General features: G+C 35.8%; 1 protein-coding gene across 1 annotated transcript in view; it reads right to left on the bottom strand.

Annotated features, from left to right (window-relative positions):
* The window catches only part of LOC149063890 (importin-9-like), a 101,528-nt gene extending 77,642 nt beyond the window's left edge, over positions 1–23,886 (bottom strand). Inside the window, exons 1-10 of the mRNA XM_089254804.1 lie at positions 23,653–23,886; positions 17,219–17,361; positions 16,891–17,089; positions 14,861–14,946; positions 14,649–14,732; positions 14,357–14,464; positions 13,641–13,738; positions 13,480–13,535; positions 13,225–13,364; positions 4,780–4,881 (exon numbers count right to left, since the gene is read on the bottom strand). Of these exons, the coding sequence (XP_089110930.1) occupies positions 4,780–4,881; positions 13,225–13,364; positions 13,480–13,535; positions 13,641–13,738; positions 14,357–14,464; positions 14,649–14,732; positions 14,861–14,946; positions 16,891–17,089; positions 17,219–17,361; positions 23,653–23,770 (1,134 nt within the window). The 5' untranslated portion in view covers positions 23,771–23,886. The remainder of the gene's footprint in view (positions 1–4,779; positions 4,882–13,224; positions 13,365–13,479; positions 13,536–13,640; positions 13,739–14,356; positions 14,465–14,648; positions 14,733–14,860; positions 14,947–16,890; positions 17,090–17,218; positions 17,362–23,652) is intronic.
* Between the last annotated feature and the right edge of the window lie 45 nt (positions 23,887–23,931).

A 23,931-nucleotide genomic window follows, 5' to 3' on the forward strand; every position in this document is an offset into this window, starting at 1 on the left:
CCATTTACACCACTGGAGACATGACTCTGTCTTCCTTATTTCACGCACTGTGGCTTGAGGGCAGAGGCATTAGTGGCCCCTCTTAACTTCAGTAAGTGTTCCCCAGGTGAAACGGTAGAGAGTTTTTCTGGATGTTATACTGAGTTTCCCTCTGCATAATATCCAAAAGGTCTATGTTGATGTGTTGGGCTGAGAAAAAAGCTGTCTCACTCTATTCAGAATTCATTACAAGCATTTGATAAGAGATACTTGCTGGTAACAAAGGTTGGTTTAACACTAAAAGGACCAAGCTTATCATTTTGACTGTTTTTGATCTTGCTCGATTTTCATTATGAACCAGATGGTTTAGAATGTTAAAATTTTGGGACCTTTTCTAAACATGCTTAAATATTACACTGTCTAAATATCATAAATTGAAAAAAAAAATTGGGCGAGATATTTTTAGTTATACTAAGAAGGACCTTATGAAGGACCACTGGTCAGTTTGACAAGTAAAATTATAAGCACACTCATAGCCATGCACAGCAAATATTATGTGAAAAGTGGAATCAAATTTCTACTAATATACACTGGTGTAAGAAATTAAGAGAATTTGAAGACTTGGTCGATTATCTCTAGAACTACTGTACCGATTTTAATGAAATTTGAGATGTACATACATTGATACAATACAAAACAAATAACCATTCAATAATTGTAATACACATGCATGATCGTGCGTAACACTCATTGGAGTCGGAAGGTATGAAACAGCAGTTGCAGAATAAACAAAAAAATGGGTTAATAGGGGGTATGGGTCCCCTCTTACAGATATACAGGTCTCGCAGCGTGATTTCATACTTGAAATAAGGCCGTTTATCATTTCCTGTGGCAAATTGGTCCCACTTGTTCAGCAACGCTGTTTTCATTCCCTGGATGGTTCCCGGAGGGAGGTTGCGAGTTGCAATTGTACTCCCCAGAGCGTCCCAGACATGCTCTATAGGGTTAAGGTCTGGAGATCTGGCTGGCCAATCCATCTGGCGAATATACTCACTCTCTAGAATATCGTCCAGCAGAAGAGCTCTATGTGGCCTCGTGTTATCGTCCATTAAAATGAATTCGGGGCCAACTGCACTCCTAAAAGGCGAACATAGGGCTCCAAGACCTCATCCCTATACCTCACACCAGTCACAGTGCCTCTTTCAAAGACATGGAGAGGTGTCCATCCAACATGATGCCTGCCTAGACCATTAAAATTCCTCCGCCATAATGGTCGATTTCGCAGACATTGGAGGGTAAGTAGCGGGTCCCTGGTTCTCTCCATATGAATGTACGGCGAGAATCTGTGCTTAGGCTGAACCGGGACTCATCAGTGAAGAGAACGGTCGCCCATTGATCCATACTCCAATCTCTATGCTCTCTGCACCATGATAAATGGATTCTCCTGTTCGTAGAAGTGAGCGGGACGCAAACAGCAGGTCTTCTTGCAAACAACCCTCTCTCATGAAGTCTTTTGGAAACAGTCTTGATACACGGGTCACCCTTGATACACGGGTTCTTGTGGCCGCATACAAGTCATGAGAGAGCTGAGAAGCATGGGCAGAGATACGGGGGGCCCCCAGTGTCAAAGGTGGAGTCGACTGATCTAATGTATATATGAGCTGACATCATCACCATCATGCCCCCCCAGCAATAATGACCGTGCCCCCCCCAGACTTCCAAGTCAATCTCCGCCTATGCTGAGAAGCTGTAGCACTCCTGTTATGCCTCGCTATAATCGACAAATGGCGATCTTCTCTGGCCGTCGTGGCTCTTGGACGACCTTGCCCAGACTTTCTCTCGATGGGTCCGGTATCCTGGAACTGTTTCCATAAGTTACACACGACGCTGGGCGTTAAATTGAACTCTCTACAAGTCTGGACTTGAGATTGACCTGCTTCTAGCCTCCCCACAATTCGCCACCTCATTCCATCATCTAAACGTTGGTGGTTACTCATTTTTACTGTTACAATTTGAAATTAACCAATTGCTGCAAAATAACACCAAGAAATTTGCAGAGGTGTGCTGGCGAACGAAATGCGTCTTAACTTACACGCGCTTATAAAGCCTGTTCCTCTACTGGCTCCGCCTACACACACGTGTACGCTTACGTATTTGACGCACAAGATTTGCATTTTTGTCTAGAAGCAGTGGTTTTACATTCAGTTCAGTTCTTTTCATGAAATTCGATAAAATATGCAAATTCTCTTAATTTATTTCAGCAGTGTAGATATGCTGACTTCAGCTAATTGAAAGCATCCTAATGATTGACAAATTATGAAATAAAAATACCAAATTTCATTTGGGGGGCCCAAAGTGATATAACAATAGATTTGGCCATCTTTTTCCTTTTTTTCAGTCATTTTCTTACATCGGGTGGGGTCAGAAAAAAGTCACCCCCTCCCTCCCGCGCTACAACCTTCTTGAATATGGCCAGAAATGTAATGATGCAAATCATTGAATCTTATCTAAAAGCTTGTAGAAATTTCAGCATATGATGATTTTTTCTTCATTAAAACTTACTAAAATTTCAAACACTTTTACTGTGCCAGTCTTACAAGTTGACAATGAAAGTGCCATAAGATAAGAATTGATCAGAATTTCACAATAGAACAAAGCATATAGATGTGTGATATAAGTTGGTTTGAGAAAAGTTTCAGAATGGATTACTGGATGTCCAGCACTGCAGTAGTGAAAATCAGGCAGCTGATATATTCACAAAACCTTTGTCAAAAGTTTGATTTGAAAGACTTCGTCAATTAATTGGCACATGTGAACTTCAAGTGTTTTCTTTGTCTTGATTATTTTATATATATATGTTAAAAGTATAGATTTATGGAAAGTGTTGTAAATATGAAATCTATACTTAATCTCTTAACAGTGAACAGCATCATATATATATATTCTATTTTTTACTTTCTCTAAGTGGCAACTCTCGTGTGCGTGTATTGGTATGTTCGGTCATGTAAGCGGTCCTGCTAAACTTCATTTTTAAATAAATGTTCATTTACCTGATTGTGTAGTGTTCTGTATGGCGTCTCTCAGTTAAAACCTTGACGTAACAATATGGTATAAGGCTCCAGAGCACAAGACCTCAGGAGACCAGGGATGGCAAAAACAAAATTGGACATTCGAAAATAAAAAAAGAGGGAGAAGGGTGTGTGAAAGCTATCACGTAGGCTCGTCCTCTTATATTTACGTTCTTATTCTAATTTTATATTAATAAATTTCTGTTTATGTTTGTCATGATAATATGAAATGTGCCCTTGATATGAAATATATTTGACGTATTTACACATAAAGATGTTACATTTTTGTACTTTCTGGGAAAGGAAAATATTCTTCTATATTGTTCAATGCATTGGAATATTACAATATACACGTGTATATTCTCAAAGCGAGAAAACATTTCTGAGACTGCTGAGTTTTACAATGAAACCGAAGTATATTATTGATCAGATGGCTCAAAAGCATTCTGTGCACATATCCTTCATTCCCCAGTACATTTTTCACAATACTCCGCATACCCTTAAGAAATGCTTGGTCGATTTGTAGAAAAAAAAAATTAAACTGGGAAAGTTAATTTCTTTTTTATTGAAATTCTAAATGCTTAGAAACCCTATTTTTTTTCATAAATCTGAATTTTGCCAACAACAATAAGAGCTATTGTGCCACGAAAAATACAGTGATATATGGTCCCGTGATGCAATAACAAAACAAATGATGCATCTTTGATGCGTAAAATGTGTTTCGAATATAAAAAAGGTATTGAAAAGTGTAGAAAGTATGATATGTAAATACAATTGTATTCATACTCAAACACTGTAATCACTGAAAACACTGTACTCACACATTCACTGAAAAAAAAAATCGGAAGGCCAAAAGAGCATTTAAAATTATTTACAGTCACCACCCCGTATTCCCGGATTCCGTATTCACGGTTTTTCCCTTCATGGGAATTTTTTTTTTGCAACACTCAGAAATCATCATTCATGTGTTTTGTTTACAAAATGTGAGAAGTGCATGTTTAGGATGGCTTGCTAATGACATTACTGTCATCACTAGAGCCGTGGCAGCTCCCAAGAGAGAAACAGTCACCTCGGGTTGGATTAACCTTTGGCCACAATGTACGCTAAAAGACACAACCATTTGTACAGAGCCAACTGAAGAGAATAAGACATTGTCACGTTAACAAAATAGGTTGGTGGAGAATGATATGGATATAGAAGTCTAACAGCTAATAGCAATTCAGAGGCATTAACAGAAGAGGAATTAATGCAGCTGACTATTCCTGAAATTGAGGCGGTACCAGATGAAGAAGATCAAGGTAAAGAAATAGAATACAAGTTCACCATGAGTAACATAGTGGAAGGGCTTCGCACGATCAAATCAGCAATAGATTGTTTTCATGGCATAGATCCCTCTATAGTATGCTCTTCACATGTAAAAAAATTGGTAGAGGAAGCCTTGCCATCATATTTCCAACATACTTGATGATATGAAGAAACGGCAAACAGAAATCACAATGTTCTTTCAGAAAACATCGCCCACAATCGCTGCACCATCTTTTACATTCCTTTATACCTTCTGCGTTACCATGCTCTTCTTACGCTGTTCAATAAATGAGATATACAAGAAAAAACTATAGTTTTGGTTATTCGCGGTCACTTCCGGAACGTAACCCCCGCAAATACGGGGGGGGGGGGGGGAGGCGACTGTATTTTCAAGTTAGTTGAATAAGTATTAGAAAAAAATTTGTACTCTAAGGAATTCTTTGACATCATGCCTTAGCCATAGTAAATCGTCTACAGAACGAACATCTTTCTTCACATGCATCCTTGTGGAATTCAACCAGTCTTCTCTCTGAATTGTATGTATAAAATATAGTATGGTACATGGATTAATAAGCATTAGATTTTATGTCTTTGTACAAGTGTGTCTTATAAAATTATATATAAAAATTTTGCACAACAAATCCAAGTGAAAATAAAATATTTCATGACTTCAATTGATAAATTTCTGCTCATGTATGCTCATGTATGGGGCTAGGATTTTTATGACCTAAAAACTGCTTGAAATGCATTATAAAAAATACATTTATGCCTTAAAGAAACTAAAAATATACTCTATAAAACAAGAAAAAGAAATTTCCTAATCATATATTTCCAAATCATTTCAATAAAATTTTTGCCTAATACGAATTGAATATTTTTCAAGTTGAATATAATCAATTCTCTGCTGTTGATTAACACATAATTTGTTTGGTACAAAATATTTTTTGTTTTTTTTTTACTTCATAACAAAGTTTGACTGCATTTCGTCTTGATTTTCTGTATTGATGTGGTAATGCATACAGGAAAAACAACCTACTGAATTGTTGCTTTTGAATTCTAAGACATATGGCAGCACTTCTTGAACACATAACATAATGAATCGGTTTAATCAACAAAAATGATAAATCTATTGCCATGATATTTTTTTTGGAGGGGGAAGACAGTAAAAGTATAATTTGCGGGATGACCAGGAAACCTTGAGGATAAGACTAGCATGCAACACAAGACTACTTCATAAAATTCTGTCTCTAGCTTGAAAAAGGGGAGAAGCAGGGGTCATTTCAACTTTTTCCAGGAGAAGGGGGCAAAGAACATATACTCAATGTATGTATATACATATATATTTGTATATATATATATATATATATACACCATTTCTAGTGTATTTTCTAAAGCTAGGAAGCAATCTCTCTCCTCTGACCCCCTCCCCTCCTCCCCCATATGACAGGCCTGGGGAGAAGGATTTTATATGGTCACTAGGACAAATGTACAGATGTTCTGAACACTAAGATCCTCTTTTTTTAAATTATCTTGGCCTTGTGTAAGTCATCAGTAAAAAATGGGATGGAAAGGAAAAAACTACTTCTCACTGAAAATGCAGAAGTAGGCAAAATAATGCAATAAAATAATTAACATATGCTGTATCACCTAAAAATAGTGAAATATGCAGTCATAGCAAACTAGCCTTACTCATATATAAGCAGCATAAATGAGTACAAGCTCCTTGAATGGGCGGGGGGGGGGGGGGGAATTAATCACCACAATGAATACCATAAATAACCTTTTTTCTGGCATATAATGTGATGTTATGTGGCCCCAAGGATCCTTGGTCTTTTTTTAGGAAGCCTATATAATTCAAAAAATTTTTTCTTTGTGATCATTCATTGAATACATAAAGGATTACAAAATAGTTAATGAACATCTTTATGATGCTTCTTCAATGAAGAATGTTACAAATCAACCATCGCTTCACATTGCTGGCAAGACCGTGACCAGGAACAAGTGATACAGAGTGCCAGATCAATTAACAATTAAATTCTTCACTACTAACGTGAAAATTTATTTAGACACTATTTATACCTTATTCACCCCTCCACCTTTTTTTTTTTAAACTCCCAAAAATAGCCCAAGTAGCCCTCAGAAATCCCATTACCCTTCCATTTGTGCTTTTCAGCCATTACGCAGGATCGGTCAATCATCATTACTGTTCCATCTTAATCAATCATGATTTTTTTTTAAACAAGTATAATGTATTTTTATCATTATCTTCTATTATCAATTCTTTTGATAATTATCATTCCAGAAAACATATGTACTATATATATATGAAAATAAAATAAGACACTGAATATTTTTGAAGTAATTAAATTTCTTACCATAACAAAAAAATTGTCAAAACACAGAAATGTATACCTCTCATACATTGCATATGATTCAATCTAATATCTTACAATAATACAATATAAATTGGATTTCTTATAAAATCCTACATTTTAGATTATAACATAAACCAAAAAATTCTGTAAGGCTATTTACAATGTGATTAAGTAATTATATAATTTTCAATTAATTATCTATATTATATACAAAGAAGTCTCTGAATACTTACTTCCATTTTAAAAGATTTCAGAATTCCTTCCTATATTGGGTCATCAATATATTTTTAGGTCTTAGATGACTCAGTCTCTCATGTTCGTTACACATTACTATTTCACTAAGATGAGTCAAACTTGAATTTTCAAGTTTATCGTAGAAATTCTTTGATGTCCTCTTCACGAATTTAAAGATTGACTCAATACCCAGTTCTTTATGAAGATCAGATGATTTAAAAAAATTTGGAGCTCCAGTAATTCTCCTGAGTGTTTTATTTTGGAAGATTTGCATTTGATAGTAATGATTGTAATGAACCGATTTTAATGAAATTTGAGATGTGCATACATTGATACAATACAAAACCAATAACCATTCAATAATTGTAATACACACGCATGATCGTGCGTAACACTCGTTGGAGTCGGAAGGTATGAAACAGCAGTTGCAGAATACACAAAAAAAATGGGTTAATAGGGGGGGGGGGGGGGTATGGTCCCCTCTTACAGATATACAGGTCTCGCAGCGCGATTTCATACTTGAAATAAGGCCGTTTATCATTTCCTGTGGCAAATTGGTCCCACTTGTTCAGCAACGCTGTTTTCATTCCCTGGATGGTTCCCGGAGGGAGGTTGCGAGTTGCAATTGTACTCCCCAGAGCGTCCCAGACATGCTCTATAGGGTTAAGGTCTGGAGATCTGGCTGGCCAATCCACCTGGCGAATATACTCACTCTCTAGAATATCGTCCAGCAGAAGAGCTCTATGTGGCCTCGTGTTATCGTCCATTAAAATGAATTCGGGGCCAACTGCACTCCTAAAAGGCGAACATAGGGCTCCAAGACCTCATCCCTATACCTCACACCAGTCACAGTGCCTCTTTCAAAGACATGGAGAGGTGTCCATCCAACATGATGCCTGCCTAGACCATTAAAATTCCTCCGCCATAATGGTCGATTTCGCGGACATTGGAGGGTAAGTAGCGGGTCCCTGGTTCTCTCCATATGAACGTACGGCGAGAATCTGAGCTTAGGCTGAACCGGGACTCATCAGTGAAGAGAACGGTCGCCATTGATCCATACTCCAATCTCTATGCTCTCTGCACCATGATAAATGGATTCTCCTGTTCGTAGAAGTGAGCGGGACGCAAACAGCAGGTCTTCTTGCAAACAACCCTCTCTCACGAAGTCTTTTGGAAACAATCACCCTTGATACACGGGTTCCTGTGGCTGCATACAAGTCATGAGAGAGCTGAGAAGCTGTACCACTTCTGTTACGCCTCGCTATAATCGACAAATGGCGATCTTCTCTGGCCGTCGTGGCTCTTGGACGACCTTGCCCAGACTTTCTCTCGATGGATCCGGTATCCTGGAACTGTTTCCATAAGTTACACACGATGCTGGGCGTTAAATTGAACTCTCTACAAATCTGGACTTGAGATTGGCCTGCTTCTAGCCTCCCCACAATTCGCCACCTCATTCCATCATCTAAACGTTGGTGGTTACTCATTTTTACTGTTACAATTTGAAATTAACCAATTGCTGCAAAATAACACCAAGAAATTTGCAGAGGTGTGCTAGCGAACAAAATGCGTCTTAACTTACACGCGCTTATAAAGCCTGTTCCTCTACTGGCTCCGCCTACACACACGTGTACGCTTACGTATTTGACGTACAAGATTTGCATTTTTGTCTAGAAGCAGTGGTTTTACATTCAGTTCAGTTCTTTTCATGAAATTCGATAAAATATGCAAATTCTCTTAATTTATTTCACCAGTGTAATTTACTAATTTCTCTTTCAACTTCTCTCACTCTTCTGTTGTATTGTATTCTATAGTATGGGTCTCTTGTTCTCTGCCATACCTTACGAAGTCTATTTCTGATTTGTATCTCTTCTTTCAACCATTTAGGCAGACCTAATGGATTAAGATTTGCCATTTTTTCCGTTGTTGCCTCATTTATAGATTCCTTTATAGATGTAGTTAATTCATTTAGCATGTCATCAGCATTTACCCTTGTGAAAGTACTTGGAAACAGAATAGGGTATTCTTGTAATTTATCTTGGTATCTGCTCTAATTTATTTTTCTGATTTTTACCAATTTATGAAGAATATCAAAGTCCATGACAACCTCAACCCGTAAATGATCTGAATCCAAGGCGTTTATTAGTTTATTACTTTTGGTTCACCAAATATATTCAATCTTTTTGACAACATAATGTCCAAAATATCAGGATCATGTCTGGTGATTCTGTGATAAAAAGTTGGTTTTTTTGAAGTCTGTACTTGAATTCTTAGTTCCTCACAGAATTTTTTTAGCACTCTCCCTTGTCTACTTTGTTTTATGCATCCAAAAGAATAATCTTTACAGTTCACATCTCCTATAATTAGACAAGTGTGATTACAGTCAAAATTTTTTTTACATGTTGTAAATCTGCAGTATTTCCTGGTGGTTTGTAGATTGATGTGACTCTGATTAGCTTACAGTTATTAATTTGAATATTAGCCACTGTAGTTTCCATTGTAATTGACAGATTTATGTCCACTACTCTAGCATGCCAACCAGGTTTTAAATGTGTCTCACTAATGCAGCATATATCTGTTTTTCTGTCAATTAAGAGTTCTTTTAATTCTGCCATTTTGTTGATTACACCATCTGCATTCCAATGGATAATTTCCAAAGGTCTTACCTCTGTATTCATTGTAACAGTTTTTGTATAAATTTATTGAATGCTTCTTTTAATAAATTAATCTTGATATCAATATTTGGAGCTGCTATGAATCTCCATCCATATTCCATCACTATCCTCATGAATTTTTCCATTATTTGTGAAAAGTCCCATTGAGCTTCACTTCTTTTATCTTCATTCTTTGCACTATTTTCCAATTCTATATATTGTTTTGACAGTCTTTTTTTGGAATTTTTCTTGAGTTCGTCTAAAATTACTTCTCTGCTGCCAAAAATTTTTCATTCGAAAGAAAAGCCCTTCCTTCTTCTTCTATTTGTCTTTCTATATTTGAATCACCATTTTTTGGTCTTGTATTCTCCATATTTTGTTCTAGAAGTCTCCCACCACTGTTTTTCAAGCTTACAGCCTCCTGTATAGTGTTTTTTCACTGAATTGTTGGGTATCTCCGTCTTTTCCCCCTTCTCGCCATTTTTCCAAAAACTAGCACCATTATTTGACTTATTTTCTTGTCCAATCGTCGATTTACCCCAATTTGAATTTTTGAGTCGGTTTTCCAAATTTCTTTCAGTGTTGGATTTATCCAAGTTCTGTCTTTATAACTCATTCTTATATTTTTTTGCCCATGATTTTTCCTCATATTTCTCCCTAACTTGTTCAATTCCTTGATTATTACTTTCTTCACATACTGGTAAATCTGAACCATACCTTACTGAAATTTTAGTCATGATTCTTTGAGTCTTTTTTGATGTTTCTTGATACTGATTTCTATCATTGCTCTGTGGAATCTCAAAACCTCCATTTCTGAGATTCATTTTACAACCTGCTCATGAGCTAATATGGTTTCCTGCACAGTTGACACATACACCAGGTCCATCTTCCCTTTTTTTAAACAGTCCCTAGTTAAATGGCTCTGGCTGCATCTAGGGGAATTATTGCATGAAGATTGGCTGTGAAAAAAATCTTTGACAGCCGTAACATTGAACAGGCCAACCCCTTCTTTTATATGTCTCAACTCTTATAGCCATATTCAGAAAATTGTTCATTTGAAAATTTTTTTCATTTTCACGGTTTTTTGGCATACCCACCAAAACCATAGGAAGTGTTTTCTTGTTCCTGAAACTTACCAATTTATTTATTGTTGATATTTCAAATCCCGTTTTTTCCAGATTTTCTTTTATTATTTCAGTGCTACAGAGAGGATTCATGTGCATTTTTTATGACAATTTTTAATTCATCCTGCTCTTTGATCTTGAAACTATGATATTCATAATTGTTTCCACAAAGAAATATTTTTACTTTTGCCCAGTCATGTATTGATTCTATCTGGAGGACCCATGTGCCTCTTTTTTGAAAGCATTTAAATTCCCCTTCGCAGATTTCATTTTGTTTGTTCCTAAGTTCCATCCAGTTTCTAAGATTTTGTAAGATAATTTGTAAGGTAATTTTGTAAGATATATATCAGGGGTTTTGAATGTTTTCTTCATAGCTTTCTTAGTCTCTTTATTAATTACTGTCTGAAATTTACCTTCCTCCAAATCTTGATTTAAATCAGTGTCCAAGTGAAAGTCCTCATCTTCAGTATTTTCTATGTCTGAATCATCTATACCCTTGTATGATAGACCCTTTACATGTGGTAGTTTTGTGCTATTATCCTGTTCTTTTGATGTACTGACCCTAATATCCATATTCACCATACTTTTCTCTGTTGAATTTTCATTCTCGTTCCTTATTACTTATCACTTTTCTGGTATCCAAGGGAACCGTTCCAACAATTGAGGAATCAGTATCCAGGGGAACAACATCAATAATAGAGGGATTATCTTTTATAACTTCTTTATTATCACTTTTCAACCCTTTGTTGACTCTTATTTTTGCTATTACCTTGTCCACATTTTCTGATCTCCTCTACTTAATTTTCTCCTCTGTTATATCCCCATTTTTACTCTTTGGAGTATTTTTTTGTGTGGTAGTGTATGTGAATCCGTTTAGACTGAAAATTCCCTTAGACAAAACCTCATTTTCTGAAGCTGATTCTGAGCTAGAAAAATGAATTTCAGAACCTGTAGCATTCCTTACATTTTCTTCTATTAACTTTTCTTTGAGGCAAATGACTATATTCATTTTGAAAGAATGCCACAAACTTCTCAACAAGTTTTTGATCATTACCTTACTACTCTTAGCACTATTACATCTATGATATAAATCTATAAGTTTTCTAAGTCTAACAGCATCCCTACAAACAGTACTAAAAGCAAGTACATTATCATCATATTGTCTATTGGTTTCTACCACTAATGTTTGAAACTTATCAAAAACATTTTCCTCAAAACTATCAGCTGTTGGGTTAGCATATCGAGTCACTGTGATTAACACACCCCATGCTGCTTTGATATTGACAGATGGCGTATGGCCAAGAGCACCGTGGAAATCTCTTTCCATTTCAATTTTAAGTTATTACTTACAAAATTATCTTTCACAAAAATGGAATCAAAAGAATTCCCTTAATTATCAGAAACCAATGATTATTTAAACCCCCAAAATTCAAAGTTCGATATCAATATACACAATATTATTTAAACCCCCCAAAAATATGAGATGGCGCTCTGTAACAATTGCTGACCCATTTCCAGCTATCAGCATTGATGAATAAATCGCAAAAAAAGACCATCAGCCCCCGACAGAAACAGCTTCGTTGAAATATTCATCAACCACCAGCTCTCCCTAGACTTGACACCTCATTGTCCAGAAATTGCTCACTTGCCTCCAGACACCCGAGTCCTGTTTTCGTGATCACTGCCACTCTATTTCCAGAGTTAACAACCTTGGGCAGTGATCGTACGAAAGCTTGCACGTATCTAACTGAGAAGCTCAGCTCACCTGCCGAAACTTCCTGACGAAGGATCCGGTATTATCAAAAATCAATTATCATGATAAAAACTTTATTTTTTACAGAAAAAAATCAGGACCTGCCTTAACGACAGCTAACAAGGGAGTTGAGTTAGACACATGCTGGCAAGAGATATGTTTTGTTTGTGAAGCACAAAGTATATCCCCGGCTTTTCTGATTTTTTTCAAAAATATATTTACACATTAAAAATATATTATTCAGTTACAACTATGCACTATCAATTGCTTTGCAAGTAAGAATTTCAAAAAAAATCTGAATAACCAATCAAAAAAATTCTCTTTCGCAAGCAACCAATAAGAATGGTGTTAGGTCTTAAATAGGCATTCAGCTTCATTCTAATCACATCATCCATTTTGTATAGACATAATTTAACTGACTGAGCAACCAAAAGGTAATGTTTGGTAACAAACCGAAATTGGATGCCCTGACAATGTGATATAATGATTTCATATATTCTCTGATGATACCCACAGTTTTGTCAGAACATGTTAGATAAAATTGTTTTTCTTTGATATTCACTTTTATCATGTTTTTCTTTATATTAAAAACATAATAGTTGTAACAACTAGCAAAGCTTCTGAATGCCCTCTTGCATAAGAGTTTATAACAATAAATAAATTTTTCATGATAATCAACATACCATAATCAAATAACTTTTTTTCTTAACAAAAACAATATATTTGCAATACCTGTTTTTTATTAATGTGAGAGAGTATCACAGCTACATTGAATATAGATTTCATAATATCTGGATTAAGGTATTTTAATGCCGTCTTGACTGTGAAGACCAAATTTAACCACGATGACATCATTGAATCGAAACTTGGATCTTTACAAATGAAATAAGAAAAACCGTTAAAACATACCAATTAGTTTTTCTTGCACATTTTTTAGCATTCTAAGAACTGAAAAAAAAATTGGCTTCCAGACTTAAATAACCTTACCATCAAATACTCTTTCATATTCCTCTGAATATTTAAAAATGAACTCTTCAATAAAACTACAAATCTAAGTCAAGGACTGAACCTTAAAAAATCTTCGAAAGTTCATTTTAGATCATAAACTTTTGCAGTCAATTTAAAAAAGAAAAGAAAAAAAAGGATACATATTCATAACTTGGTTAGCCCATTCAATTAAAGATGTCAAAATAAAGTTGAGAATGCTTTCGATATCCTTATGTTGTTCAATCAAATGCTTCAAGGCCTAAAACAAAAAAAAAACAAAAAAAATAAAATATCTATTTCTTGGTTCAAGACTATTGGCAGAAACAATCATGAGCAGAAATTTCACATATTAGAAATATAAAATACAGCTACAAATGATTTACATTAACATGCAAATATTATACAAATTGCATACATGATCTGATGCTACCAGATACATAGAAGTTTTAGCTACCAGATACATAGTTTTACACAAATCAATTCCCTCATAACTGAAATATATCTCTGAATTTTCCATCTGACAGAAAGAAGGAAATTTTTTATAATTAGTTTCACACTTAAGAAAGACTGTCATTGTTAATGGATGGGCATATAAATCAAAACTAAAAAAAAAAAAAAAAAACAAATATATAAAAAATTTAACAGATGATGCTAAAAAAAATATACACTATACAGAATACAAATCTTTAAGGAATCAAGTTTAACTGGTTTTTTTTCCAAGCACAAAAACAAGCTATACAAAAAATCTAGTATATGTATCATCATATGTATCGTATATCTATGTCATCATATAATTATGTTAATACCAATAAACATAATTATACGATGAAATAAATAATTAAAAAAGCAAATATACCTGAATATATTAAGTACTTACATTCAGAACTCTTTTTTTCAGAAAAAAGTCTTCAAATCGTTCTTCAATTAAAACTTGAACGAGTTCAGAAGCGAATATGTCCACATTTTTCAACTCATTGAAAGCCAACTGTAACAGCAATAAAATGTTAAAAACTTAATTTCAAAGCAAATTTTACACTGAGATGCAAGTTAAAATTGTACCAACTTTGAATTCATTAAGAAACTAAAGGAACTTTTGATCTATATTATTTTTAAAATTTTATTTTCAATGGAAAACAAGTATTTTACTTAAAAAAAAAACTAGAATTTACCCCATGCTGCTGCTTTCTTTTATTAAACTTCAACACAATGAGTAGTACATCAATGGCTATACTTTTTATTTCTATTGGATAGCTCTACATAAATAGAATATCACACAATCAAATATAAGTATTTGTTTTATTTTCTAATTTTGGACAAACAATAGTTTCATGGAACTTGAAAAATGTCATAATGAATGAAGTTTTTATTTTAATTCTCTTACATTTGCACCAAAAGCTTTTCCCAATATAGCCATGACGACGTCAAAAATGTAAGGAAGGTCGATCGTATATTCCTCGTAAATAAAGTCTGAAATGAAATTCAGGTAATTATTCAAATAACTAGGGGAAAGAGAAAGTTTAGGACAGTACACCTTTGGAAAGAGACTTTCAAAAGTTTTCCATAAAAGGTAAGTTTAAATTTCAAATTCTAGAAAATACGATTGGCAGAAGAAATACAGAAAGCAGGAACAGTTTATTCCGTTATGGCAAAAATTTGCCAATCCTAACTAAAATAATAGCAAAAACATGAAATGATCTATAGAGGATTTAATATGTCATAGTCTACTATTAAACCACACATTCACATCGCCTCTATGGAATTTCTAATGAATGAGTACATGTGGGAATGTATTGTGAACCTAACATGAAGTTTGTTGTTAGCATTAGTTTGAATGCTTGTTATGTGTTTAAGCTGTGATGCTATCTGTCTTCCAAATCAGGAATAAAATAACTGGACAAGCTAAGTTTAGATTAAGTCATGCACAAATTTTTTTGATGCTGTATAAGCCTGATCACTCTCTGTGGAGAGACTTTTTTAAATTGGAGATTGGCTAGAGAGCATTCACATCTTGAAGTTGGAAACCAAAGAAAACCAATTTCAGCTGACCTTTACATGCTCAGTAGGTTTGAACCTGGGTCTTCACAATGTGAGTCTTTGATTTGTCTCCTCCGGGAGAATCAGCGATAAATCACTTCTCTTTCCAAATTTTAGTTTTGGCATAACATCCAGAAAATTCAATTTCTCAGTAATAGTACATTTTGGGTGGAAAAAATACCATCTCTTAATACAAAAACGCCAACTGGAGCGAAAATTGCTGTAGTTAAGAGAGGCTTACTTATTTACTTACTTAACCGAACATGCACCTCGTACACATTCTTCTACGGAATTTCTAACAAATCGGCACATGTCGGAATGTGTTCCGAGTGTATGTATGGCCCAAACGTATTTCTGTTGTCGAGTTGCACTTGTTTCATGTTCATGCTGCCATCTGTCTTCCATTTTCTGAAGTAAAGATGGAAATGCTTGAATTTTCACATTATGTCAATATCGTGTTGTAGGTCTGCCTGCTTTCTGTGGAGAGACTTTTTCAAATGGTAGACGAGCTTGCATTCGCACCTCAAAGCTGAGAAACCACAGAAAACCGACTTTAGCCGATCGCCACGTCCACTGTGCCATCAGCGGGGTTCGAACCTGGATCCTCAGGACAAGAGTCTAGCACGATGCTCACACAACTGCACAGCGGCAGTCAGTTAGATGAGCTAGAGGCTGCTATGTCTCCACTCAGCGCTTCACGCTACTAATGCATGTTAAAAAGAATCGAAAAGTGTCTCTGGTGTATTGGTTAGCGCACTTGCCAGGTATGCAAAGGGATTCTGGTTCAATTCCCAGAGGAGAGAAATCACTTTTCTTCCCAAATATTACTTTCAGCATAACATTGCAAAAATTCAATTTCTCAGGAGGGCCGTCTTAAGAGCATCTTGCCCCCCCCCCCCCCCCGGGCCAAGTGATCGTTCTGAGGCTCTACCAGGCAAATTCTCAGAAATTTCAACCAGATCTCATTTTTGCGAGGCCTCTGGACTGTTTGCCCATGCCTTAAGACGGCACTCTTTTTCATCTTGGGAGGGGGCACAGGTGTACCACTTTGCATTCATCAGGCCCATAGCCAGAAATTTTGTTGCGCGGGGGGGGGGGGGGAACCAAAGTGATAGAACAATCGATTTGGCCATCTTTTTCTTTTGTCATTTTCTCACATTTCAGGAGGGGACAGACCCCCTCCTCACTACAGCCTTGCTATTGACTCTAATTATTATTATTTTTTTCAGATCATAATATTCATAATTTATTCATTTTTAATATATAAAAGTTAAATGAAATAAAAATTAAAAAGTCTTAATGCATAAAAAAAATTTATGTTAACAAAGTACATTAATACATGCTACATTTATTATTAAAAAAATTTGAATTTACAACCTGACACTATTTGCATAGTGTTAAGCACAACATTTGCTTGCCGATGATTGAATTTTTCAGACAAAAAAAATGGGAAAGCTGACCATCTTTCAGGGTAATCGTATTTGGCAATAGAAGCGATACAGCTTCCGATCACACAGCCAATATCATGGGACAAATGAAGGCATCCGCAGAGAATTGATTTGATTCTTGATTTTGCCTATATAGTGAAAATATAAAATTATTTTTTATGATATATCACTTGATAATTTGTTAAAAATTTAACAGAAAAATCAATTTTTTTTTATTGTCATAAAATACTTTATTTTGATCATACAACAAAATTTACCTCACAAGAAATCAATGGCGGTTCAGAGTCTGACTTCTGCCAGTGACTTAGGATGAACTTCTTGATGAAGATGGCACTGAGTTTTCTGATCTCCACACTTGAAGTTTCATCAATTAAAATTGAACCGAGGGCATCGCCAAAATCTACATTAAAAAAAAAAAAAACTCACCAGGGCATGTTAAAAATGCTTAGAGTATGAAAAATTAATAGACTAAGATAATTTGTTTAATTTTCTTCAATTTATTACTAAACAAAAAGAGAAAAATTAGAGAAATATATCTTCAGAATAAACTTCTATATCTTCTTTCATAAATTACTCAAACATTAATATGTTGTGTATTAAATATAGGTTTGACTAGGCATTGCTGATATACATTATCAATGAACTGCAGATTGCATTAATGATAAATACAGAAACCTATGCATTTTGACTGCTTCTAAGCATAGGTCTGCAATCATGTTTTGAAATATACTTATTAGAAAGCATTTTCGAAAAATAATTATAAGTACGCTGACTCAAATTATGAGACTTTTCATTAATTTTTAATACGTGAAATCTGTCTATCTGTAGTGTCAAACAAAATTTTAATTGTTTTATGTCCATAACATTACAGCAAAATAAAATATGACTTTTATATAGGCCTAGCACAATCAATGGTTCCTTGAGGAAAAATGGAATCAAGTCTGAGACCACTATTATAGTTACTTCAATACCACAATTTGATAACTTGAAAATCCATTAGCTTCAGGTAAAAACAAAAGACGAAATATCTTAGCATATAATATGTCTTAGCATATCTTGACATACCCAAGATGAAACAAATCAAATATAGTTAATCTGTGAGAAGAATAAATAATTTTATGATGAATCTAAAACCCCTAATAGGATCTATAATACAAAACATCACATCATGCATAAATTATCAAGAAATAAATGAAGCAACAACTGAATTATTCAGAACGTTTACTGAAGTAGCAGCAACGACACTCCGAGTGGATAGAACGTCACAACGAACGTGTGCACCATGGTGGAACAGAGATCTGGAAATCCATAGGAAACTGCTACGAGCTAAAGAGAGACGTTGGAAGAAGTCGCCGGAAGCACAGAAACAGCAAGCGATGGAATCTTTTCGGCAAGAGAAAGCGAGATATACTAAAGCCATTAGAAAAACAAAGCTCAATTCGTGGAAACAGTTTTGTGCGGAGATGGCAGATCCATTTGGCAAACCATACAAGGCTGTACTAAATAAACGCAAGCCTACACCTCAGATAGTAACGGGAGCATCGGAAGGTTGCCATTTTAAAGACATTGCCCAACAACAACTACACGAGCTTTATCCGGATATAAAAGAAGAGATAATAGGCGAGGAAATACAGCTTACAACAAGAGCTCAAGAAGAAACAGAAATAACAAGAGGAGAGATACAACGAACATGAAATCAAACAAATGACCGAAAGGCATCCGGACTGGACAACATCAGTTATAAACTTTTGAAAGCTATCAACAAACAGTTCCCAAATCTTCTATTCCATCTATTCAATCAGTGCGTCAAATATCATTGCTTTCCGGAGCATTTCAAAATAGGGAAAATCCTTCTATTTCTAAAAAAGGACCAAAATCCAGCAAACCTATCATTATATCGACCAATATCTCTATTATCAACAACAGGCAAAGTATTTGAAAGAATTTTTGTTCAAAGAATGACATATCATATTGAAAGATTATCCTGGCTGCATGAAAATCAATATGGATTCCGAAAAGGTAAATCGGCCGAGCATGCTCTGTACATTCTGAATGAAGAAATAGGAAATAGAAGGAAAGAAAGAAATGTGGCTGTTATTTCAATAGACATAAAAAGTGCCTTTGACAATCTACGATATGCCTCTATTATAGATAAGCTTCGCCAACTTCCGATATCTGAGCAACTTCTGAAAACAGTCGAAGATATACTCCATAATAGAGAAGTAGTAATGATTACAGCTGGAGAAGAGGTAAGGAAGCATCAATACAAAGGCTGTCCCCAAGGCTCATGTTCTGGACGACCACTCTTATGGAACTTTGTAGTTGACGAAATCCTGAAAGAGCCATGGGCATCAAATGTGAAAGTACAGGCATATGCAGACGACATTCTCCTGATAGTCTCATACCACACAGTCAAAGACACTGCAAAAATAGCGATGGAAGCCTTAGAAAAATTTACGACATGGTTGAGAAAGCATTATACAAATACAAATACAAATACAACGCCACAACAGGCAAAATGCCCAACGAGGTGGCGACTTGACAGTCGCAGCAGATAAAACAAAGTTTCTATGGATATCTTCAAAAAAACCTCCCACCATCAGAATGCTTGGAAAATCTATAAAAAGAACAGATGTATTAAAATACCTCGGCGTGTACTTAGATTCTAGACTAACTTGGAGTCCACACATAGAAAAGCAAACCGAAAAAATTAATAAGCTTCTTCTCCAGCTCCAAAACATCGGCGGAGCGAAATGGGGAATCAAATATCGACACCGACGAGTTCTCTATTGGACAATAGCAACACGAATAATGGCTTACGCAACACCTATTTGGTACGCAGGTGCAACCAACTCCATGCAACAGAAATTAGACTCAGCCCAACGTAATTTACTATTATATATCACAGGAGCGTACCACACAACACCAAATAGCGCATTATATGTCATTACAGGTTGTCCACCTTGGAGCCTATGGATGAATTATGATTGGTGCATTAAACTTTGCTCCAGAAGAGCATCAGAGACGGGAAAAACAAATAACTATCCACCCATCGGAAGACCTGCATCAACACCAAGTATCTATCGGGAATAACCAGAACAAAGAAATAGCAGGCCAAAGAACTCATATGTACACAGATGGCTCGAAAACTAGCTCCGGAACAGTATGTATATGTAGTAGCGAAAGATCATAAGATCATCGAGTGCTGGAGTAGTAAGCTAGAAAACGACAATAATATCTTTCAAGCTGAATTACTAGCGTTATACATGGCAACCATAAAAGCTCAAGAATTCCAACAAGCATCTATAATCTATAGCGATAGCCTTTCAAGTATATATGCAATACAGAACCCGATGACCATCCATACTATGGCTAGGGAAATTCGGCAGGTCCTCCACAAGAACCCACAAATTCGCATATCTTGGATCAAAGCGCACGTGGGTGAGTGGGGAACAAAGAAGCAGACGCAATAGCCAAAGCAGCGACAATCAATGGCGCCCATTTAATTAAAATATTATTACCATCATCAACAGCGAAACAAAAGGCAAGAAAAGAAATACTCAATCTATGGCAAACCCGATGGAATGATGCCAAAACTGGAAGAAGTGTCCACAAAATAGTACCAAAAGTTTCATACAATGCAAAAAATTGGAGCAGAGAACTTGTATTTTTTACAACCAATCACGGACCTTTTCCAAATTACCTTCACCGCTTCAAAAAACGAGGAACAGATAATTGCCTTTGTGGTGAAATCGGCACTCCCATCTGACTGATAGCACAAGACCAGTATAATGTCATGGAAATCGAACAATTTAAATTGAGGATGAAATCTATTATGAATATTATCTGATTTTTATTATTGATTTCAATATGTGATTTAGGACTTTATATTCGAATTAAGATTTAATATGGAATATATAGGATTATATGCTTGATTTCCGATTGTATACGTAGATTTGTGATCTCGCAATTGATTTTACACTTAGATTATGATTTTATAGTTGTTATGATTGTAATGTATATTTTGTAATGTATGCTTTTTATGAATAAATTGCCAGAGGTATCCAGTCCGTGTGGACAATGAGCCGATATTGCCATATGGCGATGTGGCCTGGGTATCTTTCGGTTTGACGGGTATTGAACTCACAACACCTCTAAACATCCTTTGATACTTTAGGCGAGTATCTTATCGACCTGGGCTACCACACCCTATTTACTTTTGAAAGTGGCAGACCCGGTCAAACACACAACTCACATATGCATGATGTCAGGGCCATCCGGTTGAGAAACACTGTACTATAGGGTACCATAATTTTTCATTTGGTGGATACAGGGCCGGATTAAAGTATTTGAAGGCCCTAAGCACTTGAATGGTTTTTGTGCAACCACTAGCATGGCTGATATTACTTACAGGCATTGACTTATTTACAGAGGGGCTTAGCTGCTATTGCCCAGGATGGGAAGTTCAGAGGGCGGCAAATTTTAGGAATGAGTGGCTAAGAAAATAAGTAAATAATGTGAGAATGGCGGCAAAATTTTATAATCATGGACCCGGCCCTGTCTAGAGAGCACGAGACTAGGTCAGGGATTAACCTCGAACAGCAGTTCTCAACCCTTTTTGACTCATGGCGCCATTTCTGGTCTATAATTTCTATGGTGGATATTAGTAGGTTTGTTTTTTATTTATTCATCAAAGTTACTGATTTTTTTATATTATTTAAAATATTTATAATTATTGTTTTTTCAAATTTAGTTTTTTTTTATTTTCCTCAAGTGGCTGCGCAGCTCCTTCGGGAGTGCACACGGAGCAACAAGAGCTCCACGGAGAACCAGTGACCTAGAGAGTTTCCAAGCATATGAGTAAACAAAAGAGCATGGGTAATAATAATTAACAATAACACCCTTAAAACCATGCAGTTTATCCACTAATAGCTCATAAAGATTTGCGGATTTTCATGTTAGGTTCATGTCCTTATTCTGTAGAACTTGGCTTACTCTTAATGCAAGCATGTGAGTGAGCTAAAGTGACCTAGATCGTACGCAAGTATGTGAATGGCCAAAATGAGTGACCTAGAGAGTTGGTCAGCATGGAAGTAACCAAAAGAAGAGTATGCAAGCCAGTGAGTGACCAAAAGAAGGACTCAGAGACACAGATGTATTTACGGGGTGGGGGGCAAACATATCATAGCAAAGGGCAGTGAATTTGAGGAATGAGTGTAAAAAAAAGACTAGAAAAAAGAGAAGGGTGGCGCAAAATCGTAAATCCAACTCTGCTCACAGGTACCTTTTATTTGGTGAACCACGATCATTGGGTGCCCGTTCTTCCTGATACATTTTTGAGTTACCATCTCTCTGTTAGCATTTCTTTTACTTCTACGGTGGATCGAATAAAGCGGCTTTATACCTATATTGTAGGAATTATATATTGAATCACAAAAGGGTATCTCAAAACAGTGTAGCCCATGCAGACTAAAAAAATAAATATTTTTCTGAAAAATTTATAACTATCGACTGAATGATATGCAAAGAAAGCCATGCTTTTTTGTTAAACATAATCCTCACACACTCCTAAGAGATCCGTCCAGAGAATTTGTTCGTAGAAATCCGTGGCAGAACCCAGACCTGCACAATCAAAGGCTAGCTCCCTAATTACCGCGCCGGACTGCCAGGCAGGAATTTTTGATGCATTTCATCTGGCTAAGAACACAGCAGAAATTTTCTGGGTTATTTTACATTTGCACATTTTCATTTTCATGCCCTTATTCTGTAGAACTTGGCTTAGTCTTAATGCGTGGGTCTCACCTGAACACAATCAACACTGCATTAACAATATTTCTAATGTGGTGTTGACACAACCCGAGGACCTCGTGATAATTAGATCTGCTTACAATTTGCGGCAGTTAGTATGCAAATTGGTAGACCGGTATTTTTAGCTGGTGGGGGGGCTCTTAAAAGTATCATGGGCCTGTGGGATAAGTGATTTCTCTGAGGCCTTACTTGGCGAATTCTTGAAAGTTTAAACCGGTTCTCATTTTTGTGAGGCCCCTCTTTTTTTGCACGCCCCGGGCCATGGCCTGGTGGGCCCACGAGTTAAGACGGCACTGCCTGAATAGAATCAGTTTGTCAAAGGGCTTTATATCATGCTGTTAAAAAAGCCCAAGCTAACTATATAGAAATAGAAATTGCACAAAATCTCAATCTAAAAACCACATTTACATGATCTCTAGTTTGCAATATTAACTTTTTTACATTTATGCCATCCTTTTGATCGATCGAAAATTCTAGGATCATCTATTGATGCTGGAAAATATTTACAATAAAAAATAAAATACATAACTTTTTGTGGTGCCCCTTTTCTCCTGATGCCCTAAGCACGTGCTTATTTTGCTTAATCCGGCCCTGGGTGGATAGCTTCTCAAATGGGCAACCCATTCTGGAAAACTATGGATAGAGAGGGGTGCGTCCCTAACTTACATGGTTTGTGCGTGTTTGAAAAAGAGTGTGTTGGTTAATTTCGATATTGTGCTAGGTGAATTTATTTTTACAATCACATAATTTTTATGAACATTTTCACAGAAGCAGGAAAATAAATAAGTAATAATTAACAAAATAGAAGATGGAAAAGGAAAACATTCATTAAATTTTGAATAAACAAAAATATAGTATCGAAAAGTGATTTATTTCTACACACCTTCGTCGTTTTGAACACTGTATATAAAATCTCTACCTTCGTTCCTTAACGCCGCACAGTTGAATAGCAGAGCCTGGAGTGCTTCTTTTAAGAAGATGGTTTTACTGTTAGTATTCATTTTTGAGGACTAATAAACTACACCAACTTATGTTTTCATCTTCGTCTAATTTACTAAATTCTTACTGACATCTGAAAAATATGTTTCCATTTTCACTTCCCGCTCCCCTCAAGTTTTGGGTCTCTTCTGACTTGTGAGGTTTGAAAACCGCTTTGAAAACT

The sequence above is a fragment of the Pholcus phalangioides genome, unplaced genomic scaffold (genome assembly GCF_987345545.1).
Source record: "Pholcus phalangioides strain wild (caught in Gottingen) unplaced genomic scaffold, Ppha-v1.0 ptg000042l_1, whole genome shotgun sequence".
In the NCBI taxonomy this organism is placed as follows: Eukaryota; Metazoa; Arthropoda; class Arachnida; order Araneae; family Pholcidae; genus Pholcus; species Pholcus phalangioides.